The following is a 25,818-nucleotide window of genomic DNA, read 5'->3' as shown; positions in this document are numbered from 1 at the left end:
ACACCAGCAGACGTCACGCCCCCCCCAAATCATTATTGACTTCAGAAACTTCACACTAGACTTCAAGCAGTTTGGATTCTGTGCCTCTCCAGTCTTCCTTCAGACTCTGGGACCATGATTTCAACATGAAATGCAAAATTGACTTTTATCTGAAAAGAGGACTTTCGACCACTGTTCACTGTCCAGTTCTTTTTCTCCTTAGCCCAGGTAAGATGCTTCTGACATTGTCTCTGGTTCAGAAGTGGCTTGGTAGTCCTTTTCCTGAAGATGTCTGAGTGTGGTGACTCTTGATGTGCTGACTCCGGCTTCATTCTACTCATTGTGAAGCTCTCCCAAGTGTTTGAATCGGCTTTACTTGACAGTATTGTCAAGCTTGCGGTCATCCCTGTTGCTTGTGCACCTTTGCCTACCCAATTTCTTCCTTCCAGTCAACTTTGCATTTAATATGCTTTGATATTTCACTCTGTAAACAGCCACCCCATTCAGTAATGACCTTCTGTGACTTACTCTCTTTGTGGAGGGTGTCAATGATTGTCTCCTGGACCATTGCCAAGTCAGCAGTCTTCCCCATTAGTGTGGTTTCAAAAAACAAAAGATACCTGGATTTTATACTGTAGGGATGGTCATTTAATGAAACTCAAATGTAAATATTCTAATATTTTGAGATACTGGATTTTGGACTTTCATTAGCTGTACGCTCTAATCAACAAATTTACAAAAAAAAACTTTTGAAATGTTTTACTTTACATGTAGGGAATCTAGAATATATGAAAGTTTCATTTTTTAAAATAATTTACAATAAAAAAATGAACTTTTTCACGATATTCTAATTATATGACCAGCACCTGTATGTTTTTTTTAGAAAATGGCCGATTGTTTCTCTAGATAAAACCCTTATTCCTCTTCTGGGATCATGTTCAGCTGCACTGAAACTGACATTTGGACCTTCAACCCGTTGAACCACTATATGGGGAAAAATCCTGGCATGTTTTCCTCAAAACAAATATCTTTTCGACTGAAGAAAGAAAGACAAACATCTTGGATGACATGGGGGTGAGTAAATTATCAGGAAATCTTAATTCGGAAGTGATCTAATCCTTTAAATATAAACAGGGCCCAAATTTCCTAATAGATTTGAGCAATTGGCAAAGCAACAACATTAGATTAAATTACACTAGTGGCCCAAGTAGATGACTAAATATTTAACAGACATTTCTTTACTGTATAAAATGCTGAATATAAAAACCCCACAGATAAAAATTGACGCTGTGAGATTTTTTTCAACGAATTGCAATAAAAATACATGCAAAAACAGCTAAATAATGTATGTAAAATATCTTTGGATTAGATTTACAAAGCATATTGTAGTCTTCAATAGTGACTTTGTCCACTAGTGGGCGCATTTGCCCTCTTGATCTTGTGCTTAAACGTCTATATTGAGAGAAACAGCTAATTTGCCACATAAACAGCCAATAAATGACCACATTTACTTAATGCCAGAGAGGCCACAAATCTTCTTTTTTTTTTTTTGTGACCTGAAATAAAGCTAAAATAAAATATAAATAATAGATGAAAAACTTAAAAAGCCTTGGAAGCTATTCAAAATATTAATAAACACTGATCTGTGACTGATTTCTGGTTGCTGGGAACATGACAATGAATATTGGGTCATTTTGAAAAATGTTTGATTTTGTTAATAAAAGACAAACATTAATAGGTGATGAAAGCCAAAATATTAAATGCCATGGATGAATATTTACAGAGAAATCCACAAATTTCAGTGGATTTGGCGCCAGATTACAGGGGAGCAAAAATAATTTTAGAACGATGGCAGAATCATTATCTTTAAACATAAGTAATGTCTATTTGTAATGTGATTTACACCAAATGTATATTTTAGCAATTTTGAATTAGCTATACCAGCTTGCGAATCAAATGCAACTTAATCAAATAATGAAAGATCTTGTGATGAGAGAAATCTGAACACAGAGTTCTTTATTAAAGCTCAGTTTGCATTATACAAATATCAGTTTCAAACTGCATGCGGTGGCTTGGTCTGAGGCACAATACTAAGGTAAAACAGCATTGTTCTTGTTTAGACAAAAAAAAAAAAAAAAAAAAGAGGGGGGTCAACATAGAATTGCATAAATTAAACTGAATATCATGTAATATTGCAGTTTACCCACTAGGAATTTAAACTTGTTAGTTGTATTTTTAATAGACAAGTAAAATATACACATGATAAATGTGACACTGAGAAAAAGACATTAAGAGCAATTAAGACAAGGGAGTAAGTTCGTCTTGCATTGAGTTTTTTTTTGCTATCGTGACAACAGAAGGTTTTGAAATGAAATCCTTGAAGACAATAAATACCGAGCATGTAAATCATATCACAACAATTCTCTACATCATAAATTAGACGGAGGGCCGGACACCGATCTCCATTTGAGCCCAATCAAAGCCCCGTCTCTCTATACATACAAGATCACGCTTCTGTTAAAGGAGTGGAATATTAAAAACGAGGCCACACACACAGGAGGACTCCAGCGTTGACAGTAACTCATGGTCCAAATTCAATTAAGCCCAACTTGGCTCAAAAGGACTTGGCGTACTTTGCCCTCAGGTCGTGTCCTGTCAATCACCTGTTCTTCCTCCCTCTGTTAATCTCCTTTCATTTGCCTTCGGAAACACTATTGCTCTACCTAGCGCAAAAAATACCAAGGCCTTTATTGGTGAAAATAAGTACACTGTTGATCTTATGCGTTTATAAGACCAGCCCAGGCAAAATCATTTAAAATATTACGCTATGGAAGCTTGTTTCCGCCACTAAATAAAAAAGTGAAAAAGTTAATTGCGACTTTTTATCTCACAATTCTGACTTTTTTTCTCGCAATTGCGAGTTTTTTCTCAGAATTGCGAGATATAAAGTCAGAATTGCAATATATAAACTCAAATGCGAGTTATAAAGTCAGAATTGCGATATAAACTTGCAATTGCATCTTATAAAGTCAGAATTGCGAGTTATAAAGTCAGAATTGCAATATAAACTCACAATTCTGACTTTATACCATGCAATTGTGAGTTTATAACTCACAGTTGCGTCATATGAAGTCAGAATTGCAATATATAAACTCAAATGCGAGTTATAAAGTCAGAATTGCGAGTTATAAAGTCAGAATGGCAATATAAACTCACAATTTAGTTTTTTCTCAGAATTGCGACAAACTCGCAATTTCATCTTATAAAGTCAGAATTGCGATAAACTCACAATTCTGACTTTTTAAGACGCAATTGCAAGTTTATATCGCCATTCTGACTTTACAGCTCACAATTATGAGTTTATATCTTGCAATTCTGAGGAAAAAAAGTCAGAATTGTAAGATGAAAAGTCGCAATTACCTTTATTTTTTGTTTCATGTCGGAAACAAGCTTCCATACTTGTCACTATTCAAATATTAATAATCCTTTTCGTGAAATGAGAAAAAAAAATAATGCAGCATAAAATAAAGTCACATCCCTGAAAAAAACAAAGTAACCAAAAAAAGAAAACAGGCACAAATTTCAGGAAGCCTCCAGATTTAGGAGTCTCCTTCACAGCAAAACCTCTGTGATAAACCAACCCGTCCACAGCGCAAAGAGCGGCTGTCTGACCTCTTCTGTATTTGGCAAATAAACATTGATTGGTCACGGTTTTTAGACTACTGCTAGACTTCACCTGCCAGAGTTCAGGTAAGAAATCCAAACCGAAATCAACACTGCACAAACTGGGATAGTGAAAACAAGCTTTTAAAGGCAGAAAGCGGCAACACTTTATCCTTGAATCAGTGGACTTGCTTAAAAAACAAAGTTGTTTTGTTCGTGTCGTGCTGCACATGGACAGCTGACAACAGAAAGTATGGAGGAGTGACCTGTCACAATGCATTAAACACAGAGAGCTGATACAAAAAACTAATTCAATGTATCATCATTATTATTCTCAGTGAAGAGGACAATAACAACAATTATAATACCAATAATATTACAACCGACCCCAAATAAAGAGGCCGAACTGAAGTAGCGATGTCAGCTTAGCGCCAATCACAGTACAACCTGCCATTGTAGGGAATGTTCCGGTCTCAGTGGGACAATGACAGGGCGGCGTGCCTAAAGGGGGGGCGCGGGAGTGGAGAAAAGGGGTTTGGGGGGAATGTTACAGTACTGGGAAAGGGGGAGGTAGAAGAGGAGTCGACAAGGATAAATCAGAAGGTACAATAGTCCAATGCTCTACTCCCATTCGGTGGTTCCCGGTGGCTTGGACGTCAGGTCATACATCACCCTTGAGATGCCGGGGATTTTCTTGATCTCGTTGACCATTTTGAGAACCACCTGTGGTCAGAGGAGCACGAGTTAGTGATGGAAATGGAGGATTTACAAGGCTGGAAGCTAAGGATTTTTTCTACTGGCCCACACAACAAAAGTTATTGTCTTCATTGTTTTTGACCCATAACCTTAATAAATAAGGTTGTGACACCAAAAACTACTAGCCTAACTCATATAAATTTAAAATATTGTTAAAGACAAGAAAACTGTCAGTAATAGGAACAAATAATCAAATTGCGAGCAATAGCACAAATACAATAGAACAAACATACAAATAAAATAAGCACTGCTTTTCATGTTATTTAAGGTAAGTCTATCTGTATCTTAAAATGAATAATCAAATGTATAATAGCACTGCATAGTCTTCACTGTATAAATTAAATGGCTCACTGACAAATGTGGTTTTTTAAAGTGTAAAAAAACAAAACAATGGAGATGTAATTAATTTTGAAGTTTTATTAAGTGTTAACAATGATATTGTGGTTTTTATAATCAATTAACTCTGCTTGTCATTTTTTACAAGATGGACAAAATTTGTCACCAAAAAAGTCATTCGGTTTAACCAAAATTTTAGTTACCGAATGACTTTTGGTTATACCAAAAGTGCTAACAGGCTAATATATAGCTAGCTAGCTAACAAAAGGACACTCAAACATTTTATATTTAGTACAAGTTTTTAAAATATTACAACATTTTCGATGTTTTACAGCAGTTGTACCAAATGACCTGATGTTTCGGGACATGCGTATGAGCAAGTGAAAACATGAATTTTTCAAATAGTTAAAAGAGAGTTAGTTACTTTGCTTCATGACCATGTGGTCCTTTGCAGGTGTCTGAATGATGTCACATCCTGTCACATGATATTGACGCATGACTTGATCCAAAACGGTCCCTTTATATTGGTTACGCCGAATGACATCAATGAAGTTAATTTTTCCGGACATTCTTTCTCATTACAAAGCAACGACTTCTACACATAATTTTGATACCATTTTGCACTATGTTGATATATGATGTTATAAAATCATGTCAGAAATAAAAATATATACATTTATTACATTTTAAGATATTTTAATCTCAAATGAAATGGCTGTATTGGCCTTTGGACGGTTAAACCGAATGACCTTTTGACACTTTAAAATCTTTAAAATACCTTTACATGTAGCAAAATATAATTAAAACCTTTTGGATTCAATAAAAGAGATCTAGTTGTACTACCTTACATACTTTGGATGTCATATCTTTGATTTTTATTATTATTAGGCCTTTGGACAAAAAGACCCAAATATAGATTAATCCTTAAAAAAAAGTTACAAAAGTTATTCAGTTGAGCAGTGAGTGTTTTTTTTCTTCTTTGTCTTTTGTTGTTTGATTAACATTAAAACAAAGACAGCAACAGGTTTATTAGGCTGCTGTCACTTTAAGAGTTGCACGGATCCAATATACTTTTACACGTGTTTTATTTCTCAACTGTTTATGTTCACTTAAGACATAACAGATTATGTTTACTAGGATACTTGCCGAGACAGGTATTTTTTAATGTAATTTTGTGTGAATATGTCCGTTCAAGCGCAAGAAGACGTTAAAGAGAGCTCAATTCAGCATTCGCACAGTCTGAGAAGCTGCTTTCTGCGACTATTAAATTGAGCTCTCTTTCGCATCTTCTTGCACTTTAATATTTAAATTGGCAAGGCTTAATTACACATGCAAATGATAAACTTTCGTGATGCAGCACTGGCCTGATCAGGCCAGGGAGGGTTTATGTGTGGATGGAGGATCTGATCTCTCACCTCTTCAGGGATTTGGTTGTCTGGAGTAGCGGCGATGCCGGTCATGAAGTCGCTGGTGATGAAGGTTCTGATGACAACGGACCGTCTGCAGGACGGCTGCTTCTGCAGCGGATCACGATCAAAGTGCAGTGGGGTGAGGATGACTGGCATCTGGCTGATTTTACTTGAGTAGCCTGGATATAAAGCACAATATATAATGATAATGGTAGTATATATGAACAGTAATGTTTCTATGATAATATCATAAGTAATCTAGCACCAATAATCCATCTAGTCTAGTTGACACTCCAACATAGTAGGTGGCAGTATTGCAGTTTAATGCTGGTTGCAACCCATCATAAAACAGAAAAAAGACGATGAGGGTTTAAGGTTGAAGATATAGACGCTGCTATCATATGCTCTCGTTCGTCTTTAAGTGCTCGCTGAGCGTCAAAGGTTTCTACAGCATGTTTTCACAAGCATTTTAGCCAATCACAGACATATCTGTTGAGTGCATGAACACAATGGCCAATCAGAGGTGCTAGTCAGTTAGTTAGTCCGCTTAAAATCCCCATGAAATCAAAATAATGTTTTTTGGCTTTTAGTATTGCTTTTAGTTGATAGCCTTAGTGATTTTCAGAGATGCACCAGTCGATCGGCCATCAATCCGAATATTGATATATGTCTCTGAAGGGAACTGACTGTCTTCAGAAAACTTTTGATGGCTTTTTCTTTTCCTCTACCTCCGTATAATGCCTATTAAAGTAGTAATAATAAGCGCAGCACTATATGTTATGAAACGCAATGTTACTGTTGTTTCATAAGCGCCACCTACTGTCAGAGAGTGAATTTGCATTTTCAGTCTGCCGTTTGTTTTGTGTGTTAAGCTTTTGCTATTCTGGCTACAGATATAGTTATGGTTTGGTCTTTAATAGAGCAAATAAACAAATTTCCTTAAAAAAAATTGGCAACAGGTTATAATTTTGGTAAGGTTACCCTAATTATAACCATAACTATAAAGTTTTAAGAATCATTGGAATTCTATAAAAACAAGAAAGTCCACACCACAACTATCACAACACAGAGGAATAATGTCGTTGGAAACCCTTTCAAAATGGATTTTTTTTCCAGCTGATGAATGATTAAAACATTGACAGCCAATCAGAATCTAGGCAACTGTAAAGAGCCTGAGCATTTAAAGGGGCAGTTGACAAAACTGCAGCACACTTAGAATAAACAGACCATTAACGTCCGTTGGTGTGGATGCTGATATCATTAAAGTTATCTTTATAATTTTCATTCTTGGCATAAACAGGCCCACCCCAGTCACCAGGAAGTGCTGACCAACAGTTTGTTCTTTTTGTGCACAGATGTGGTTACAAACTGTCTCTGTGCCTCATTACGCTAACATTTTGTGTGTGATTATTTTGCTAAAAAAAAAAAAAAAAAAAGAATAGACAACAAAGTTAAAGATGAATTTGACTTATAGAATTATCCATTTATCTCTAGATACTATTGTTATTGTCAATTCTGGCCATTTGAACAGTTAAAATCATATAAACAACAGAAAACGAAGTCAACATTTGCTGTCTTTGACTGATATTGTCTAACCAGGCAGAGACGTAACTGTGGTGGAAGTGTTTACTCAGCTCTCGCAGTAGCCATAGCTGTGGTGGGACTGTTTACACATGTAAAGGTTATGACAATAATGGAGCAGACAGCGGAGACGGCCTGCTCTTACCGGACTCCCTTAAAATGGAGTGTGCTACAAAGTCAGCCTGTCTTAGCGTGCTCAGTACACCAGTGGTCAGGAAGGTGGGCGTGATGTCAGCGGGCGGCTCCTTTACGTGTGACCCAAAGACATAAACAACTCTGCAAAGGAAGAGATGAACAAGGGACACAAGGCACAGAATAAGACCTTTATTGAAACTGTAAGAAAACGTATTTCACACATGAATAATTTTGTCCCACTTACAATACCGTTCAAAAGTTTGGGAGATTTTTTTTTAATGTGTTAAGAAGTCTCTTATGCTCACCAAGAATGCATTTATTTGATCAAAAATACATAATGTTGTAAATCTGTAATTATTTTAAAATGTAATTAATTCCTGTGATCAAAGCTGAATTTACTCCAGTCTTCAGGGTCACATGATCCTTCAGAAATCATTCTAATATGCTGATTTGCTGCTCAAGAAACATTTGATTATTACAGTTGAAAATGGTTGTGCTTAATATTTTTGTGCAAACCATGATACATTTTTTTCAGGATTCTTTGATGAACAGAAATCTTTTGTAACATTATGAATGTCTTTTGATCAATTTAATGCATCCTTTCTAAATAAAAGTATTAATTTTAGTGCTGTCAAACGATTAATTGCATCCAAAATAAATAAAAGTTTGTGTTTACATAATGTGTGTGTACTGTGTATATTTATTATGTGTATATATATATATATATAACATTTTTATTATATAAATATTTTATATATAAATATAATTTATTTTTGTTAAATATATACATGCATGTGTGTATTTATATATGGATATACACAGTACACACACATTATGTAAACAAACTTTTATTTTGGATGCGATTAATCGTGATCAATCATTTGACAGCACTTGTATTTTTTATTTTTTTTAAACCACTGGTAAGAACCGGTGGCTTTTAGCATCAGTGACATCACACGTGATGCAATATGTCTAAACAAATAATTGTTTTCAGAGGGGACAATGAACAGTCAGTGAATAATCCCATAGGTTTTCACCACGGTTGGTGGGAAGAGAGCTGGAGCAAAGTGACAAACGGACGTGTCATTACCTGTTGATGGAGTGACAGATCCGAGGAATGAGTCTGGCCAGGAACATCAGTGAATCCCAGTGAGGGGCCTCTTTACTGCTCACCCCACAAACATAACTGTATGACCGGGAGTCACCCTGTACAGATGGATCATATGGAATATGAGTTAGAACATGTTCAGCCCTCCGGCATCAAATTCTCATTTTAAACATTAGTGCAGAATAAATACATCCTTGCTGTGGAGAAGACACCAACTGTTAAACTATTAACCGTTAACAACAACATGCATAAATACAGTGCACGGTATTTAAAACTCTCTGTCCCCCTCTGTGTCAGCATGTCCCAGCTTAGAGTCTGGAGACCATGGTAATTTTAGCACAGCCGTGGTATAGAAGTAGGCCGTCTGTAAGAGGAACACCCAGCCATGCATCATCAACCAATGTGGTGAGACGCAGTCTGGCTCTGTCTGGAAGTGATCCGTCTAATGGCTTCAACTCACAGAAGTAAACCAGCCTCCTCTAGCACTATGATTGAAAACCTGTTTATAAATACAAACATCATGAGACCTGCACATTGCAGCAGAGGAACTATCACTCTATATGCTGATATGATACAGACTGTCCTGCACTGACAGTACTGCTCTTTGACATTCTCTTCAGAACTATAAATAACATCAAAATGAAACAAAGAAACAGAGAGTGAATAAGCAACACTGTCTCTGTGTGTGTGTGAAATGATAGAGTGTTTTTGAAAGGCTAACCACAGAAACTTGGACACATTTTGGAGCTATGCAGCCAGACAGGTCGTTCTGTCTTCCAGACAGAAGAGTTTGTCATTTTGGAGACAATATAAATTTAACCTAAAACAAGTGAGCAGTCACACTAAACATTGATATTTTAGTAATAATCATGCACTAATATAGCATTTGGTAACACTTAAGTATAGGGAACACGTATTCACTATTATTAACTACAACTTTTGCCTCAATTAACTCCTAATTTACTGCTTATTAATAGTTAGTAAGCGTTTAAGTTTAGGTGTTGGGTAGGACTAAAGGATGTAGAATAAGGTCATGCAGAATAAGGCATTAATATGTGCTCTATAAGTGCTAATAAACAACCAATATACTAGTAATATGCAAGCTAATAAGCAACTAGTTAATATATCTTTATTACTTTCAGTTTTAGTCATTTTAGTTGAAAGGTAAGGGTTAAACTTGCTTATATATTATATATACACAGACCTTCCTAAGCCAAACTTAACATCAAAATAAGCAGAATACACGAGTGTTGTTTTGGCAAGTATCCTCATAAACACAGTCGGTTATGTCTTAAGTGAATGTAAACACTGAGAAAGAGCGCATGTGCAACAGTATATTGGATCCGTGCAGCTCTTAAAGTGACAGCAGCCTAATAAATCTACTGCAGTCATTATTGTTAAACAACAAAATGATTAGTCTATATTTAATGTATACAGCAGTGTTATTTTATATTTGATTACTTTATTCAATTTCTGTCGTAGGCTATTACTTATCTGAATAACCCTTTCCTGAAACACCTAAAGTGGTAAATCCACCTTTGTGGTAAATTCTCACCACTGCTGACCAGGAGCAACACACAAGCCTTGCCATTTCAGAGATACTCAGATCATAATTCCTGCTTATTTCTTTTGCATCCAACATGATGATTACGAGAACTGATTTTTTGCTTACCATCTAATCTACCCAGACCTTAATATGTGGCCTTGTAAGGAGATCTAGCTTCACCTGTGACTGGTCATAATATTTTAGCTCATCAGTGTAACACTTAATTCCTATGCAAACTGACATGCTACAAAAAGCCAGAGAATTTGCCTGCTGGCAGTTCAGAACACAATGAGCAATCCAGTCATTTATACAGATCAGTGATTAAGACTCAAGTCAAATAGTAACCTCATAAAAGCGGTTTAACTTTACATGGAAAGGGTCACCTCATGTCCTGCCGAATACTATTAACTTTATCTTAGTGACACTGTTATTGGAAACTTTTGCATGTGGAATAAATGAATCATGGCTGAAGTGCAATTCTATAATTCCATCTGTAATAGAAAACTTTTGCGTGACACTGCATCCACACCACTAGGTGTCAGTACCAGTGAAAGACATATTGGTCAACGGAACAAACAAAAATTATTGAGTGAATCATTCTTATGCTCACATTATGAATTATGTCTGAATGGTGCGTGAACGTGTTGGTGGATGACAAGGCTTACCTGTACACCGACAGTTTTGATTGGCAGCAGAAAGGCATTTAGTGAATGAAGGCTGGTGATCTGCATGAGTTTCTCTTCCTCCTCATCTGATATGCATGACTTCACTCTTTGAAGAAGCGTGTGAGGCTGAATGTATTGACATCAAAAGGATTAATATTTTATAGCATGCCATATATAATCCAAAAGAAGCTCTGAAAAGACTGTGTGCTTTCAAGTGTCCACTTTCAACTTAATCAGAAAACATACTTTTAAAGGTGCAGTAAATGATTTCTGAGAAATGGCTGAAATCAACTCCTAAACAAACAATTTTGTGAATATGTGCTAGATGTCTGTTCTGTGTGCGCGCTAAAAAAAAGATCAATCAACAGTAGGGGGGGCGTGTCCACTCATGATGGGTGAGGGGAGAGAGTGAGCCAATCAACAGTAGGGGGCATATCCACTCATGATGGGTGAGGGGAGAGAGTGAGCCAATCAACAGTAGGGGGCATGTCCACTCATGATGGGTGAGGAGAGTGAGCCAATCAACAGTAGGGGGCGTGTCCACTCATGGGTGAGGAGAGTGAGCCAATCAACAGTAGGGGGCGTGTCCACTCATGATGGGGGAGGAGAGAGAGTGAGCCAATCAACAGTAGGGGGCATGTCCACTCATGATGGGGGAGGAGAGTGTGCCAATCAACTGTAGGGGGCGTGTCCACTCATGATGGGTGGAGAGAGTGAGCCAATCAACAGTAGGGGGCGTATCCACTCATGATGGGGAGAAGAGAGAGAGTGAGCAAGAGGGAGATTTGAAGAAAGACTGTAGAAAGAGAGATGGCTGAGAGACATTACAAAAGAGAAAAGCTTAGAGGAATTTCACAGGCAAGAGCTTTAGTACCTGCATTAATATTAGAAAAGATTTCCAGCACTGGACTAGAAAGCGGGAAGGCATGAAAACAGATGCCGAAGTTGCTCTGTTTCTGCTCAATATGTGAATAACATCGGTTTTTGCTGTTTCACAGAACCAAAATATGCTGTTGTAAATCACAGCCAATTTATCCTTACATGTGAGAGCTATCTGATGCGCCAGCTGTTAGCTGTTGCATAGCGTATTCGTTATGTTGGGGTGGAGCAATGAAGGGAGGGGTGTGTTTATCGATTTCAGATATCAACAGTGTTTCTCAGAAATCGCTTACTGCACCTTTAAGTTGAAAAGATCAATTATGTATGGTCAGCGTCAATAATCGAGCCAACAAGAAGCAATGATAAACACACACACACCTTTTTGACACTGGCAGAGAAGTCTGTGATGATTTTCAGGACGTTGTTGGTCTCAGCGAAGTCTTTACAGACGTAAGGCTCATCAGCACAGATCACTCTAATGGCCAGACCTGGACCTGCAACACATTACACACAATTTCAGCAAAGCGCATTTCAGAAGTCATTAATCGTTACATGTACATCATACATTTAAAATGTACACTATCATTCAATATTTTAGGGGTCAGTAAGATTTTTGTTTTTGAGAAGTCTCGCAAAGCCTGCGTTTATTTGATCAAAAATACAGTAAAAACAGCAATATTGTGAAATATTATTTCAATTTTAAATAACCGTTTTCTATTGTAAAAATAGTGTAAAAGTTGTTAAAGGTATAAAAAAAAAAAAAAAGAAAGAAAAGAAATAGGAGTTTTAAAGGTTTCTGGTGGTCTTACCAGGGAAGGGGTGTCGGGAGACGATCTCTTCAGGGAGTCCCAGCTCTCGACCTAGTGCTCTGACTTCATCCTTATGGAAATCCTTCAGTGGTTCGATTACTTTACCCTGAAGGGCACAACGTTCAGAAGAATCAGCAAATAACAGTTATGAAGAAGGCATAATTTAGTGTCTCTAGCATGATGAAAAAGAGACTCCCTATTGCGTCACACAGCAGGGGCTCTGAATATATTGCAACCAACATTATAAAACCACTTTCCCTGCTCGAGTTGACCAATATTGACAAAAGAAACTGCATAAATGTGAAAATGTACAATAAAAAAAAAAATTCACATGCATCAGAGCTAAAGAATTATCATTACAACAAAAAGCAAAGGAATTTATGCATAGGCATTTTAGGCACATGGGGGGGGGGGTCTATGGCTCTAATGCTAAAACACTGTAAGGCAATTACTATACAAATTAACAACAGTTAGATTATCATCGCTGTCAGGCAGAAACCCCTCCATAATTCATCTGTTTTCCTTAAATCATTACTATTGGTCACCCTTTACATCTGTCTGCGGGTTTTGCAAATATTTAGTCAATGAAAAGTATTAAAAAGAGCTTGTGACCAAACCTCGTAACTCCACTGGATCCTCAAACTGTCAGTCAAACCTCAAAACTCCATCCCTCCTCTATCATGAATGAAATGTGACACGCAGTTGTGGAACGTTTCTGCTTGTTTACAATGCAATGTTTTCTTTCAGTTGCATGTTTTCTTTACTCAAGAAACACTATTATATAAAGGCTAATGTTTTATGTATTTAAGGAAAGGAGAAGAGTGTCTAGCATTTGTCGTCAAGTCATAGCCAATACGGTCTTAAATCGTTTATAACATTAGATTTTGGCCAAATGACACAAAAAGTTGAACGTCCACATAGCTACAGTAAATTTTATAACCTGTAAGTTGATGAAAACGTAATGCGATGCACTTACTGCGTTCTAATGACGGACAAAACACATATGCCTGACATTCACGGATACCTCTTAACTCCATTTGAGCTTGATTTAGGTAAAATGCTAATAATATGATACACGCAAGGACATGTTGCAGGCAAGACTCGCCATGTTGGCACCATTACTCAACACAAGTTTGGTTGATGTCAATATTTACCTCGTCTCTGAGTTTGCGGATGAGCTCTGTGTCGTTGTGGTGTGTTTTAATCATTTCTGCCTTGCCGCTAGCAAGGTGAGACGCACTCTCGATAAGGTCTGGCCTGAGCGTTCCTTGTGCCAAGAACACATCCTCTGGCTTCAGATTCATCTCTCCAATCACCTCATTCGCCACCTGAGAGAGACACAGACTCAAATTATAGTCCATCATCTGTTCACATTCTCAGCTCAATTCACAACTCAAGAGACTTTAATGCTCTATAATAGGTTTATTCTCTAGGCGAGGTCTTGTTTGATGTGTACACAAGACATTTTAGGCCAATCAATACTGAAGTCGACAGTTCTCCACACTAATATCATTACAGGATCATCTGATAATAATGATGACATCAATTCAGTTACTGGTGGGCAGATAGTCATCTATAAAACAGAGCTACACACTTTTACAAATGTATCCCCAATGATCTTCCGCTTCTCTTCTGGATTGGTGGTCATGTTGAGCGTTTTGCTGATGCGTTTCCTGGGTGTGCGGTCCTCTTCTGATATTGGCAGGGTCGTTGTGCCGTTGTAAAAGGTGTGTGCTGCGTTTACAACTGTGAAGCAGAGAGAGTGATATAGTTACAACATTGATGTGTGTTTCAGAAAAAGGACAAATTAAGGGATGCACCGATAATCGGTACCTTCGCTATTGGCCAATTTGATCTGTCAGTCAAAAGGGGGTGGAAAAACGTGTCAGAACGCAACTTGTACTGTGTGATAAAAATGTCTCATGTAGAATTTAGGGCTGTCGAAGTTAACGCAACAGCGACATTAAAGCAAGCTCTATTTGACCCAATGAATCACCCGTAGTTCAAGCCAGGGTTGCCAGGTCTGTAGGTCTTTTTACCAACATCAAACATTATTTGTAGTGCGCCTCCCATCCAATAATAAGAGTTTGTGCTTTGTTACTTTTGATAAGAAAGAAACAAAGTCTCAACTTTCAAATTATTTTCATTTTACCACGAAATTCAAACAATAAATGGCAATAAATTGACGCTCTTAAATGTGACTTGACGGATCGCTGTAGCGCCTCCGTTCAAACAGCAGTGCTAGTCTTTTCTCCCTCTTTAATACAAGTTATAGCATGAAAAAACATGCATGAACATCAGAAGGTATGTTGCCAGATACAGCACAGCATTGCATTTACCTCAGGAAAGTTAGTGTTCACAGTTATTTAGTTAGCTATAAAAAAAAACTCTAGAGAGGAGCTTATTTACGGTTAATAATATATGTATGTTTGAATAAATTTGTCTTAAAGATAAGCATTTATGAAAACTACTTATGTGAAAATGAGTTTTATACAAACATTTGTTTTTATTTGAGTCTAAGTATTATATCTGAAAACAAATAGCAGTTGAATATATTAGTTTGCGCTCAGTTGTTAATTTTAACCTCTATTATTATAGTAATGTACCAAATGAAAGGGTTCCCTGTATATTTTACTACAGCTGGGAGAGATTTTCTTCCTTTAAGAAAATCAAACTATAGGTATTGGCATATATTGTTCTGAATAATTGGTATCGGCAGAGAATATTTAGTATCGGTGCATCTCTAGTAAAAATTTAATTAAATTATTAAATAAACTTAATAAAAGCAATAAATAAATGAAAATAATGCATAAATAAACAATACATATATTAATTAATTAATTTATGCTAAACAATTTAAAGGATTAGTTCACTTCAGAATAAAGATTTCCTGATAATTTACTCACCCCCATGTCATCCAAAATGTCTTTCTTTCTTCATTCAAAAAGAAATTAAGGTTTTTGAGGAAAACATTCCCATTGCTAACTGTTGTCCACTATATGGAGAAAAATCATGGAATGTTTTCCTCAAAAACCTTCATTTCTTTTCGACTGAAAAAAAGAAAGACATAAACATCTTGGATGACACGGGGGCGAGTAAATTGTCAGGAAATTTTAATTCTGAAGTGAACTAATCCTTTAACTGACCCGAGTACCAAAAAAAACGTACCTTTGAGTTTGATGCCGAGTTTAGTCAATGCTTCCTCAACAGTCTGACTCTCTCTCTTTCTCATGAAGCCGTTGTCGATGTGAACAGCAATCACTTGCTCCTGATTTAGGGCTTTATTCAACAGGGCCGTGCACACAGTGGAATCCACACCGCCGCTCAATAACACCTGCACAGACACACACATCCTGATTTAGGACTCACTTTGGACTGTAACTGTAAACAAGACATCCAATAAACCCAAATGCTCAAATACACAGAATAAACAGTACACCAGAGATGACTTTAGGGGGAAAATTTGCTATAATATTATGCCCATTAATAGATTATAAATCCAATCCACTCTCTAGAGAGAAAATCTACTTTACAGAAGCTCAGGGAGGAAATCACCTTGCTTTAGGAAAGAGCACTAACTAATTGGCATTTTTAATTAGTTGCCCTCACACACACACACATTCTGCCCAAACACTGCCTGGAGCAACAGCAATTAATAGCGAATTAAACAAATTAGAGTATTATGGCACTAATCACATGTGCCTCAACCAAACAAAAAGGCCTTTAATAGATCGAGGAAGATCAATATTGCATTGAGCCCACAATAACCGTAACATCCCCCCACACACGCCAACCAATTAAATCTAAGCTTTTACTCAATACCAATCTGTTAATTATTATAATTAGAGAATGATTTCTCTCATTAAATGTGTGTAATTTGTGTGCCACTATAACAGTGTTATTTTAGTATTATTTATATACGATTATAGTATCTATGGCTGTGTTCAGACTGCAGGCAAATCTGATTTTTTTTTTATCAAATCAGATATTTTCAGGCTGATTATTAATTGCAAATAAGATGTGTGTCTATCTGCATGGGTGGTTTTGGAAATGACGTAGGCGTACCTACGTATGTGATGAGGCTTTCAAAACAGATGCAGGAAAAATGGAGGTGCATCATCCCTCTCTCCAAATAAGTGCCATGTCGAGTCGCGATATAATCACAATATATAACAGCCTCCTCACGTTAATCCGATTTGAGTAATCAGAGCATCCAGACTGAGACGCATCTGTAAAAATCTGATCGGAATCTAAATGTGGTTTGAATCAGATGTTTTTTTGCGGTCCAGACTTTCAAAAACCCATCTGGATAGGCAAAAAAAAATCTGATTTTTGCTGGCAGTCTGAACATATCCTCTTAGGGATGTCCCAGAAGCCAAATACGTTATTCGGAAAGGCATAGAAAATGAGTCAAGCATTCTACGGAGCCCCTAAAGGGACATGGTTGCTGCGTCAGTATGTGTTACATAGTGTTCAAATTTCTTATATTCGACAAATATCTCATCTAGTAAAATGTGCGGTCAGTAGCCCTGCTCCCTATACACAGAGTATGCGTGATCACGGATTCGAAAGCAAAAGTAAAAACGAGCGTGCATTCAAAAGTGATTTCAATACCCTGCAATATGATGGCAGCTCCCTGATACCTTTAAATTACATACAATATAATTACCCAACAATAGAATTATGAGAGAATGCAAAAGCATTGAAATATATTTTCTTTCCTCCCATCTCATATTTTGTACATCACCTTGTCCGTTGAATGCATAATTTCCTTTCCAAATAAGGTATTTAGCATCGGGCACATCCCTAGAAATGGCTTTTATTTTTATATTTTCAATCTAGTTTTAGAAATATGGTTATGTGCTTTTGTCATTTTTACTTTTTTTTTTGGGGGGGGGGGGGTCTATTTGTATAAGGGCTGCACGCTAAATCGTAATTAACATGAAATCACGCTTAAACCATTTGGCTTAGTGCGATTATGAAATCGCAAAGGCTGCGACTTTTTTTTTTTTATGCGCAGCTTGTCAGTGAAACACGGCTCTGTGATCACTAGTAAATACTGCTCCATCTGAGTTTGAGTCGCTTTTAACGTGCATTTGAAAAAGCAACACGCATCAAACATAAATATACTTTATCATCATGAAAATACCCGAGAAGGCTTGAAGAACTCAGATAAACCATAGATTGTTGTAGTCGTGTGTTTATTTGTCATGTTTAATCAATCAAAGCGTTTCAATCTTCTGTTTATTCAGCTACAGGGATACTAGTGTGATGCCCATAGGGATTTTCTGGAATGACGCATGTTATATCATACTTCTGCGGGGCATTTTTGGAGTTTCTGTGTGAGAGCGCCCTCTGGCTTTCAGATGGAGCAGCATTTACTAATGATCACAGAGCTGTGCTTCATTGAGAAGCTGCGCATTTAAAAAAATAAAAAATAAAGTCAAGTGCGATTTTATTTTGATTATTCGTGCAGCTCTATTTTCTAAATAGCTTTATTTTTGTTTTAGTCATTTTAATTCAAATTAAAGTTCTCTCAGTTAGTTGCCAAAGAAAGTTTTTTTTTTAAGTTCAAGCTTTTCATCTAATATTTATATTTTATTTCAGCTTTATTTTCAATGACCAAAAACTGATTTTTAATAACTTTAATCAACAAGTAATAGCACACTTCACCTGTAACTGATCAATGATTGTTTTAAAGGACAGGTTGAAGGGATTTACGTTACTTACCAGAACTTTGGATTTGTCCACCTTCTCTTTAATCTCCCTGATGCAAGACATCTGACGGTTCTGTACGGTAAAGTTACTGCTGCAGCCGGCAATCTCAAACAGGAAGTTGCGTAGCATGTCCATCCCCCTCTCAGTCAGATCAACCTCTGGATGAAACTGAGTGCCATAAAGTTTCTTCTGCTCATTAGCAATGCCTGAGACAGAGATGGACATAGGAAATGTCTTAAACCACAAACACTCACAGCAATAACAAACCCTTCAGCGCAAAGCACGTTCAGCAAAGCCATTTTAGGGTATGAAGCATGTCTAGGAAATCTACTTCAGGTCCCCCACCCACCTGCAATGATGTTTCCAGACTGCGCAACAATTTTGAATCCTTCAGCTACTTTGTCGACACTGTCGCCATGTGTCAGCAGAACAGGTTCCTCCTTTTGCAGCCCCCTTTGAAACACACAGAAAGTTTTCAGCACAAGATATTACAGTTCTATCCACTGTTTTCCTCACTTACGGTGACAAAACAAAAGCTAACTGACGTAATAGAGGGAGATATACCTGAAGAGAGAGCAGGAATTGTCCAACGCAATGTTAAAAACACCATCCTCCCTCACACTCTTCCTGTGCACCGTGCCTCCGAAGACTTTATTCATCATCTGGTGAGCACAAAAAAAAACAGTTAGTCTTTTGACATACTAAGTGTATTTATATGAGTTTGTAGAACTTATACACTACCGTTCAAAAAGAGAGGACACATTAAATTGATCAAACGTGACAAAAACATTCATAACGTAAACATAATATTCTATTTCATATAAATACTGTTCTTTTGAATTTTCTGTTGATCAAACAATCCTGAAAAAATTTATCAGTTTCCTCAAAAATATGAAGCAGCAACTGTTTCCAACATTGATAATAATCATAAATGTTCCTTGAGCAGCAAATCAGCATATTAGAATGATTTCTGAAGGATCATGTGACACTGAAGGCTGGAGTAATGATGCTGAAAAGAGCCATTTTAATAATAATAATAATAATAATAATAATAATAATAATTAGTTTCTCACCTGCATTCCATAGCAGATTCCGAGAACTGGTTTTCCGATGGTGAATATGGCTGGATCAAACCAGGGTGCATCTTCAGCATAAACAGAGTTTGGCCCTCCAGATATAATAATGGCCCTAACATTGGAGACAATAATTTGATATACGCATTATAAACCAATTTTTATTAACCAAAATATTATTACAAAAATATCAAGTAGCTGAGAAAGATGGAAAAAGTCTGTCTTTCTGTTGAATCATTGAGACTGGGAAAGTTCTAATGCAAAGGGCAGATAATGTGATCCACTTATCTCTCCAACTTGTGGGTTTTTCTGTCTGTCTATCAGCCTCATTCTGAGTCTCGGTGTTCAACGCTTCAGGAAAACATCAGCTTTGTTTCCTTTTTATGCTCTCACAGGTGGAATGCACAGCACTCTACGAACTCGCAATGTGTTCTCTCAAGGACAAACTAACAAAATATACGACTGTTTATCTTTCCCGACTGGTGTTTTACAAATTTGTAGAATAGTTTTAGGTTTTAAAAGAGCAGCAGCTGGATTATAAGAACTGTACAATAACAAAACACATTTGCGGTCTCCAACAATGCTTTTAACAACTTCTGAAAGAAGGAAATTGTCCTTATTTAAAGGGGTCATGACATGAGAAATCAAATTTGCCTTGAACTTTTGACATTATAAAAGGGTCTTTGTACCATTAAAACATCCTGCAAGTTTCATAGTTCACTTCAGAATTAAAATTTCCTGATAATTTACTCACCCCCATGTCATCCAAGATGTTTATGTCTTTCTTTCTTCAGTCGAAAAGAAATTAAGGTTTTTGAGGAAAACATTCCAGGATTTTTCTCCATATAGTGGACTTCACTGGGGTTCAACGGGTTGAAGGTTCAAATGTCAGTTTCAGTGCAGCTTCAAAGAGCTCTACATGATCCCAGACGAGAAATAAGAGTCTTATCTAGAGAAACCATCTGTCATTTTCTAAAAAATAAAAAATAAAAATGTATATACTTTTTAACCACATATGCTCGTCTTGCACTGCTCTGCGATGCGCCACGCATTACATAATCACGTTTAAAAGGTCACGCGTGATGTAGGCAGAAGTACAGCGGAAGGGCGAAAAACTCCATATAATTTTCTCCTCCAACATCAAAATCGTCTGACATCGTTGTTTTACCTTTTTTTTGTAAAGGCCGTTTGACTTTATCTTTGCACGTTTGGTTTGTAAACACTTGCTCGGTACTTCCGCCTACATCACGCGTGACCTTTCCAACATGATTACGTAATGTGTGGTGCATCGCAGAGCAGTGCAAGATGAGCATTTGTGGTTAAAAGGTACATAATTTTTTTTAGAAAATGGCCAACCGTTTCACTAGACAAGACCCTTATTCCTCGTCTGGGATCATGTAGAGCTCTTTGAAGCTGCACTGAAACTGACATTTGGACCTTCAACCCGTTGGTAACTGTTGAAGTCCACTATATGGAGAAAAATCCTGGAATGTTTTCCTCAAAAACGTAAATTTCCTTTCGACTGAAGAAAGAAAGACATAAACATCTTGGATGACATGGGGGGTGAGTAAATTATCAGGAAATTTTAATTCTGAAGTCAACTAACCCTTTAAAACATCCTCCTCATCAAGTTCCAAAAACGGCTTGTTTGGATATTGTGGGATTTGTGACGTCACACGGGAAAAATACATATGACCGCCTCTAGAGCAAGACATTGACGAATAATTATACATCATGGCATCATAGGCCCCGGCCACTGGCTTTCAGTCTCCTAACAGCGGACATTTGCCTACACTGGATGTGAGCATCACGCGGCGTCAAAAGCAAACAGAAGCCATTATAATCACTGATGCTGTCTACACTGATACAGTATACAGATGTTCGTTAGCCAATCATAACAGTGGCCATTTACTGACAAGCCTTAAAGGAGCCGCCCCTTAAAAACGGATCATTTCAGACAGAGAGTCAGAATGAGGGTTGAAAATAGCTAGAAACAGCTTCAAACTAACAAAATGTGCTACAAGCAATAAAGGTTAATAATTCTAATGCCTTCTGCTTTTAAAGGAAGAAGGCCTTTGATTCACAGTGTTAGTTCAGATACTAAAGCCTGTCAGTTACCATATCAAACATTTCTACTTTGCAATTCAATTAGCCTTCCCTTGCACTTTTTAACATGAGAACCACACAGCATCTACTGACAAGTCCTGGCACCGATGGGCTCACCTGAAACCCTGCTCTCTGATGGCGAAGGCTGGCGTCTCCAGAGGCAGAATCTCAGACTGGACAAACAGCTCTCGTACCCGCCTGTCAATCACTTTCCCATACTGTGCTCCAGCGTCTAGGATCACCACGGCACCCTCGTAAGAACATAAACCATCTTTAGGTTCTCCAACGATATCCAGCTGCAAATACACAATGAAGAACACGTGTTACATAATTCCCCATGTTAGGCAAGTAAAACGCCACTAATTAAATTTGTGATGCATTTAAAGGCACATGTTTGCATGTGACTGGAGACTACAGATGTGCGGCTTCTGATAAATGCAGTCACATGACTCTCAGGAAGATAATGTTCCATGCAATGCATATAACCATTACTGTCTGACCCTGTAGAGTGTGTGTGTGTGTGTGTGTGTGTGTGTGTGTGTGTGAGAGTGAGAGAGAGAGAATGAATGAATGCAGATATAAATTTTGAATGTAGTCATTCTTAAAAATCTGATATATTTATTGGCCAATATTAAAAAGTATAATTATGTCTATCTTATTAACCCTTAACTTTTTGAGCATAGACATGAAAATGCTTAAGTAGACAATCAGTGGATTATTGTTTCAAAAAAAGTAAAGTGTAAAAAAGTTTTTGAAAGTAAAACAAATGTAATGTACTAAACATTTTTTATTTTATACAAAATATATATTTTACACAAAATATATATTTTACTAAATTTTATGCTAAAACTGCTATAAAATCAAAGCCATATGTCTAACCAAGTTGCATTCCAAATTTGAAGTTGATATCACAAAAATTGAAGTTCTTATGAGATTTTGTTTGGGCGTAATACCAAAAATAGCCACCGGGTGACTCCCACATTACATTTAAATATTTTTTTTATGTGTACAAATTAATACATTTTTGTCACAATATCAGTTCTACAACAAAACAATCATCAAATATGGAACCTTGAGTCTCAGACCTTTCCGACGATATGCATTTTGTCAAGATTATAAAACATTTATCATAAAATAGTTAAAATAAATTTTGTAATATGAAACACAGCACTGCCTACTAGGGGGAGGAGCCCGCTAAAGCCCAAAGTATACTTCGCGTTTTACCTGTACTCGCGAGTCAGCGTACAATGCATGCGACGCGAATTTCGTCATCAGAAGAGTACGCGCGTACTATACGCACACCGCCGGATTTTTGTAACCGTACTTGTACATGCGCATTTAATTGTTTTTGCAGTAATTAGTTTATCCACAAGGTGGCAACCGTGCCCTGGGGGGTGTCGATTCACAAGGTAGTCAAAAAAAACCTGCAAAAACAGAATAGACCAGAATGCATGCAAGTTACAGCGGCAATGAAGGCCTACACAGACGAGAGATCGTGCGAAGAGGTTAGAAAGTACCCTCATTTGTACGACTCTAGCATGAAAAAATACAAAGATGTTTACATGGGTTGTAACTCGTGGCGAGAGATTGCTCAAAACTGCGCATACGTCGAACGCCTGTGTACGCGTACGAGTCAAATGAAGTATATGGCTATACGGCTACGTAAAAAAAACGAAGTACACCCAGGGCTTAAAAGTTTTTAAAGTACAGTTTCTATGGTAACACAATGTTCAAAACAGTTTCACAGGATGAATTTTGAGTTAAGCTTTCGAATGATACCTAATTTATGATGATTGCTAAAATATGTGATACGAAAAAAAGGCAAAAAAAAAAAAAAAAAAAAAAAATCACGCATCAGCGCCACGCGTCCTGCTAGCAAGACGGTGACAGTTAAGGGGTTAAATATGGAATACATTTTCATACACGTATTTATATATAAAAAAATTTCAATCAAAAAATAAAATTGATAGCCTCCTCTTTAGATAACGTATTGCCGTTAACCACTAATATTTTTTTTCTAAAGTTGGTCTCTGAATATGGCGTCTATGGGTCAAAGACATTTAGATGTCGCATCAATAGAAATTTACAAAAGTGATTTTATATACATAGAAAACACATTAAATGTTTTTTAAAAACTTTTAAAGTTTCAAATAAGTTTTGGGAGAATAAAAAGTCAAAATGCAGGTGAATGTTCCATTATCATTCAGTTTAACACTTATATTTATGTAAAAATTGAAACAACATACTTATTCTGACCTGTACGTATTAAAATATATAAAAGAATAAGTGAGCATACTAAATTTTACTGCATTTTAAATGAGTAAAAACAATCTTGATGACAAATGGGCAAAACCTAGGATAGTGGCAAAGTTTAAGCATTAGTATTTAACATGGCATAAAAAGATATTTGTTGTAAATATCCCTGACAAGATTGTTACACTGAATAACTTTTCAGTGGGTGTCTTCTGTAAATCATGGTAAAAATGTATATTTAATTTTTGACCAGAAAAAAAAATAAATAAATAAACAAATTAAACAGGACTCATTCTGATGTATTGAAAAACAACAACAACAATTCAAAGCTGTATCACACTTATTGTTTTGATGCTTCAAAACCCTTTTTCGTCTTTGACCCATTTATATAGAATCAAAAAAAGATCAGACTGAGATAAAAACAGATAAGCCTTTATTTCAGAAAAAAACAGTGTACGTACTACATGCATCTCTTACTATAGTTTATAAGTACGAAACCCACGTGGTTTGTGAGCGCACGAAAACAGCACTTTAACTGACTCCGCAGCACTAACTGACTTAAAAGAGTATAAAATGCCGGTAAAATACAGTAAAAGTTATCTTAATAAACACACGAAAGAGTGCAGACATTAACTAGTACTCATTTAATATTTAAAGATTAAATAAATAGCAAACACGATGACCCATTCTCCAGTGTGAAAATGCACTGGCCCACCATTTACAGCTCATAATAGCATGTTAACACAGAAACAGCTCAACTTTTCAGTTTGTTTAAGTGTATAAGCGATAAATGTTTTGTAGCTGTATGAAACCCTAAGGTGTTTCACGGGTGGCTGTTCATTTCAGCCACAGCTCCGAAACCTCATTAGCAATGGGAGCTCAGCATGTCACATTGATCGTGGCTAACTAGCATTAGCCTGTGCGCTCGAGCCCGGCTAACTGAACGCAGGAGCTACTGTTTCTCACGGCTGCGCGCGTTGAGCCTCTGAGCTTCGCCCGGGGCATGTGATGTTCTCACTATATCACATCCAGCACCACGACATCAGCCAGGTGGAGTGCTGTAGGCAAGGGCCGATAATATAAATTCTCCATAAGGGCAAATACGCATTAATAAATGTACAACAGTCAGCCAAAGCAATCAACCCCGGGTCGCCGCGCGCTCTAAGTTTCCCAGCGCAGACAGGCCGCGTGTGAACGGGGAGAACAGAACACCGGCGGCGAGCACCGGTGATACGCACAAGGACGGGCTGAAGAGTTTGGGTTGTGTGCATGCTTAGGCCGGTTTACTGACCTTGCTATCCCCGTTACACAGTGCCATGAATGCGTGATGTGGAGTGGACACTCCTGTCTTGCAGTGTTTCGGTTGTGAGCGTGTTCCGCGGGTCCTCTCTCTCTCTCTCTCTCTCTTCCGTGTGATCGGTGACGGTGTCTCCCACTCTCTCTCCTGCTGGCCTCTTGCTTACTACTACAGCTCCGTATCTCCAGCCTGCTCGTGGTATGTGATTGCTGATAGGGGAGGAGTTTGACGTTAAGAGTCAGAGAAAAGTTTCAGTTGGCTGGTGGATATGGGGATCCTGACAACGATTCGTTTACTTTTGAAGAAGAACATTTTTTAAAAATATACTACACAAATAACTAGATTTCATTTGGACATATATAACAAATAATCAGTGTTGGGTGTTAATTAATTACTAAGTAATCTAATTACTGTAATTTGATTACTTTTCCCTTGAAAAGTAACGTAAAGGATTACTTTTAATTTAATTAGTTACTTCTGATGTAATTGCATTAAATACTATACA

The 25,818-nt window shown here is 37.2% G+C and overlaps 1 protein-coding gene across 1 annotated transcript; it reads right to left on the bottom strand.

Annotated features, from left to right (window-relative positions):
* Positions 1–1,969: 1,969 nt before the first annotated feature.
* On the bottom strand, positions 1,970–25,549 carry gmps (guanine monophosphate synthase). Its single transcript, XM_051870362.1, has 16 exons — positions 25,308–25,549; positions 21,881–22,059; positions 19,658–19,772; positions 19,149–19,246; positions 18,934–19,037; positions 18,597–18,790; positions 16,035–16,200; positions 14,461–14,612; positions 14,021–14,194; positions 12,867–12,972; positions 12,436–12,551; positions 11,179–11,304; positions 8,950–9,065; positions 7,870–8,000; positions 6,150–6,322; positions 1,970–4,365 (listed from the first exon to the last, which is right to left on the bottom strand). The coding sequence occupies exons 1-16, from the start codon at positions 25,332–25,334 to the stop codon at positions 4,264–4,266; spliced, it is 2,079 nt and encodes a 692-aa protein (XP_051726322.1). The 5' UTR covers positions 25,335–25,549; the 3' UTR covers positions 1,970–4,263.
* Positions 25,550–25,818: the final 269 nt, after the last annotated feature.

Source organism: Ctenopharyngodon idella, chromosome 18, assembly GCF_019924925.1.
Source record: "Ctenopharyngodon idella isolate HZGC_01 chromosome 18, HZGC01, whole genome shotgun sequence".
NCBI classification, from domain to species: Eukaryota; Metazoa; Chordata; class Actinopteri; order Cypriniformes; family Xenocyprididae; genus Ctenopharyngodon; species Ctenopharyngodon idella.
Note: the sequence above shows the minus strand (reverse complement) of the source record. Positions and strands in the feature narration are given on the sequence as shown.

Bases quoted from the DNA above. Each gene is read 5' to 3' on its own strand.
- gmps (XM_051870362.1), bottom strand. From the start codon at position 25,334: ATGGCACTGTGTAACGGGGATAGCAAG. The intron at 16,201-18,596 runs GTAAGTAACGTA...GTGTCTGTGCAG, and splicing joins TGGACAAATCCAAAGTTCTG to GTGTTATTGAGCGGCGGTGT. The intron at 6,323-7,869 runs GTAAGAGCAGGC...CTTTATATCCAG, and splicing joins CTCCATTTTAAGGGAGTCCG to GCTACTCAAGTAAAATCAGC.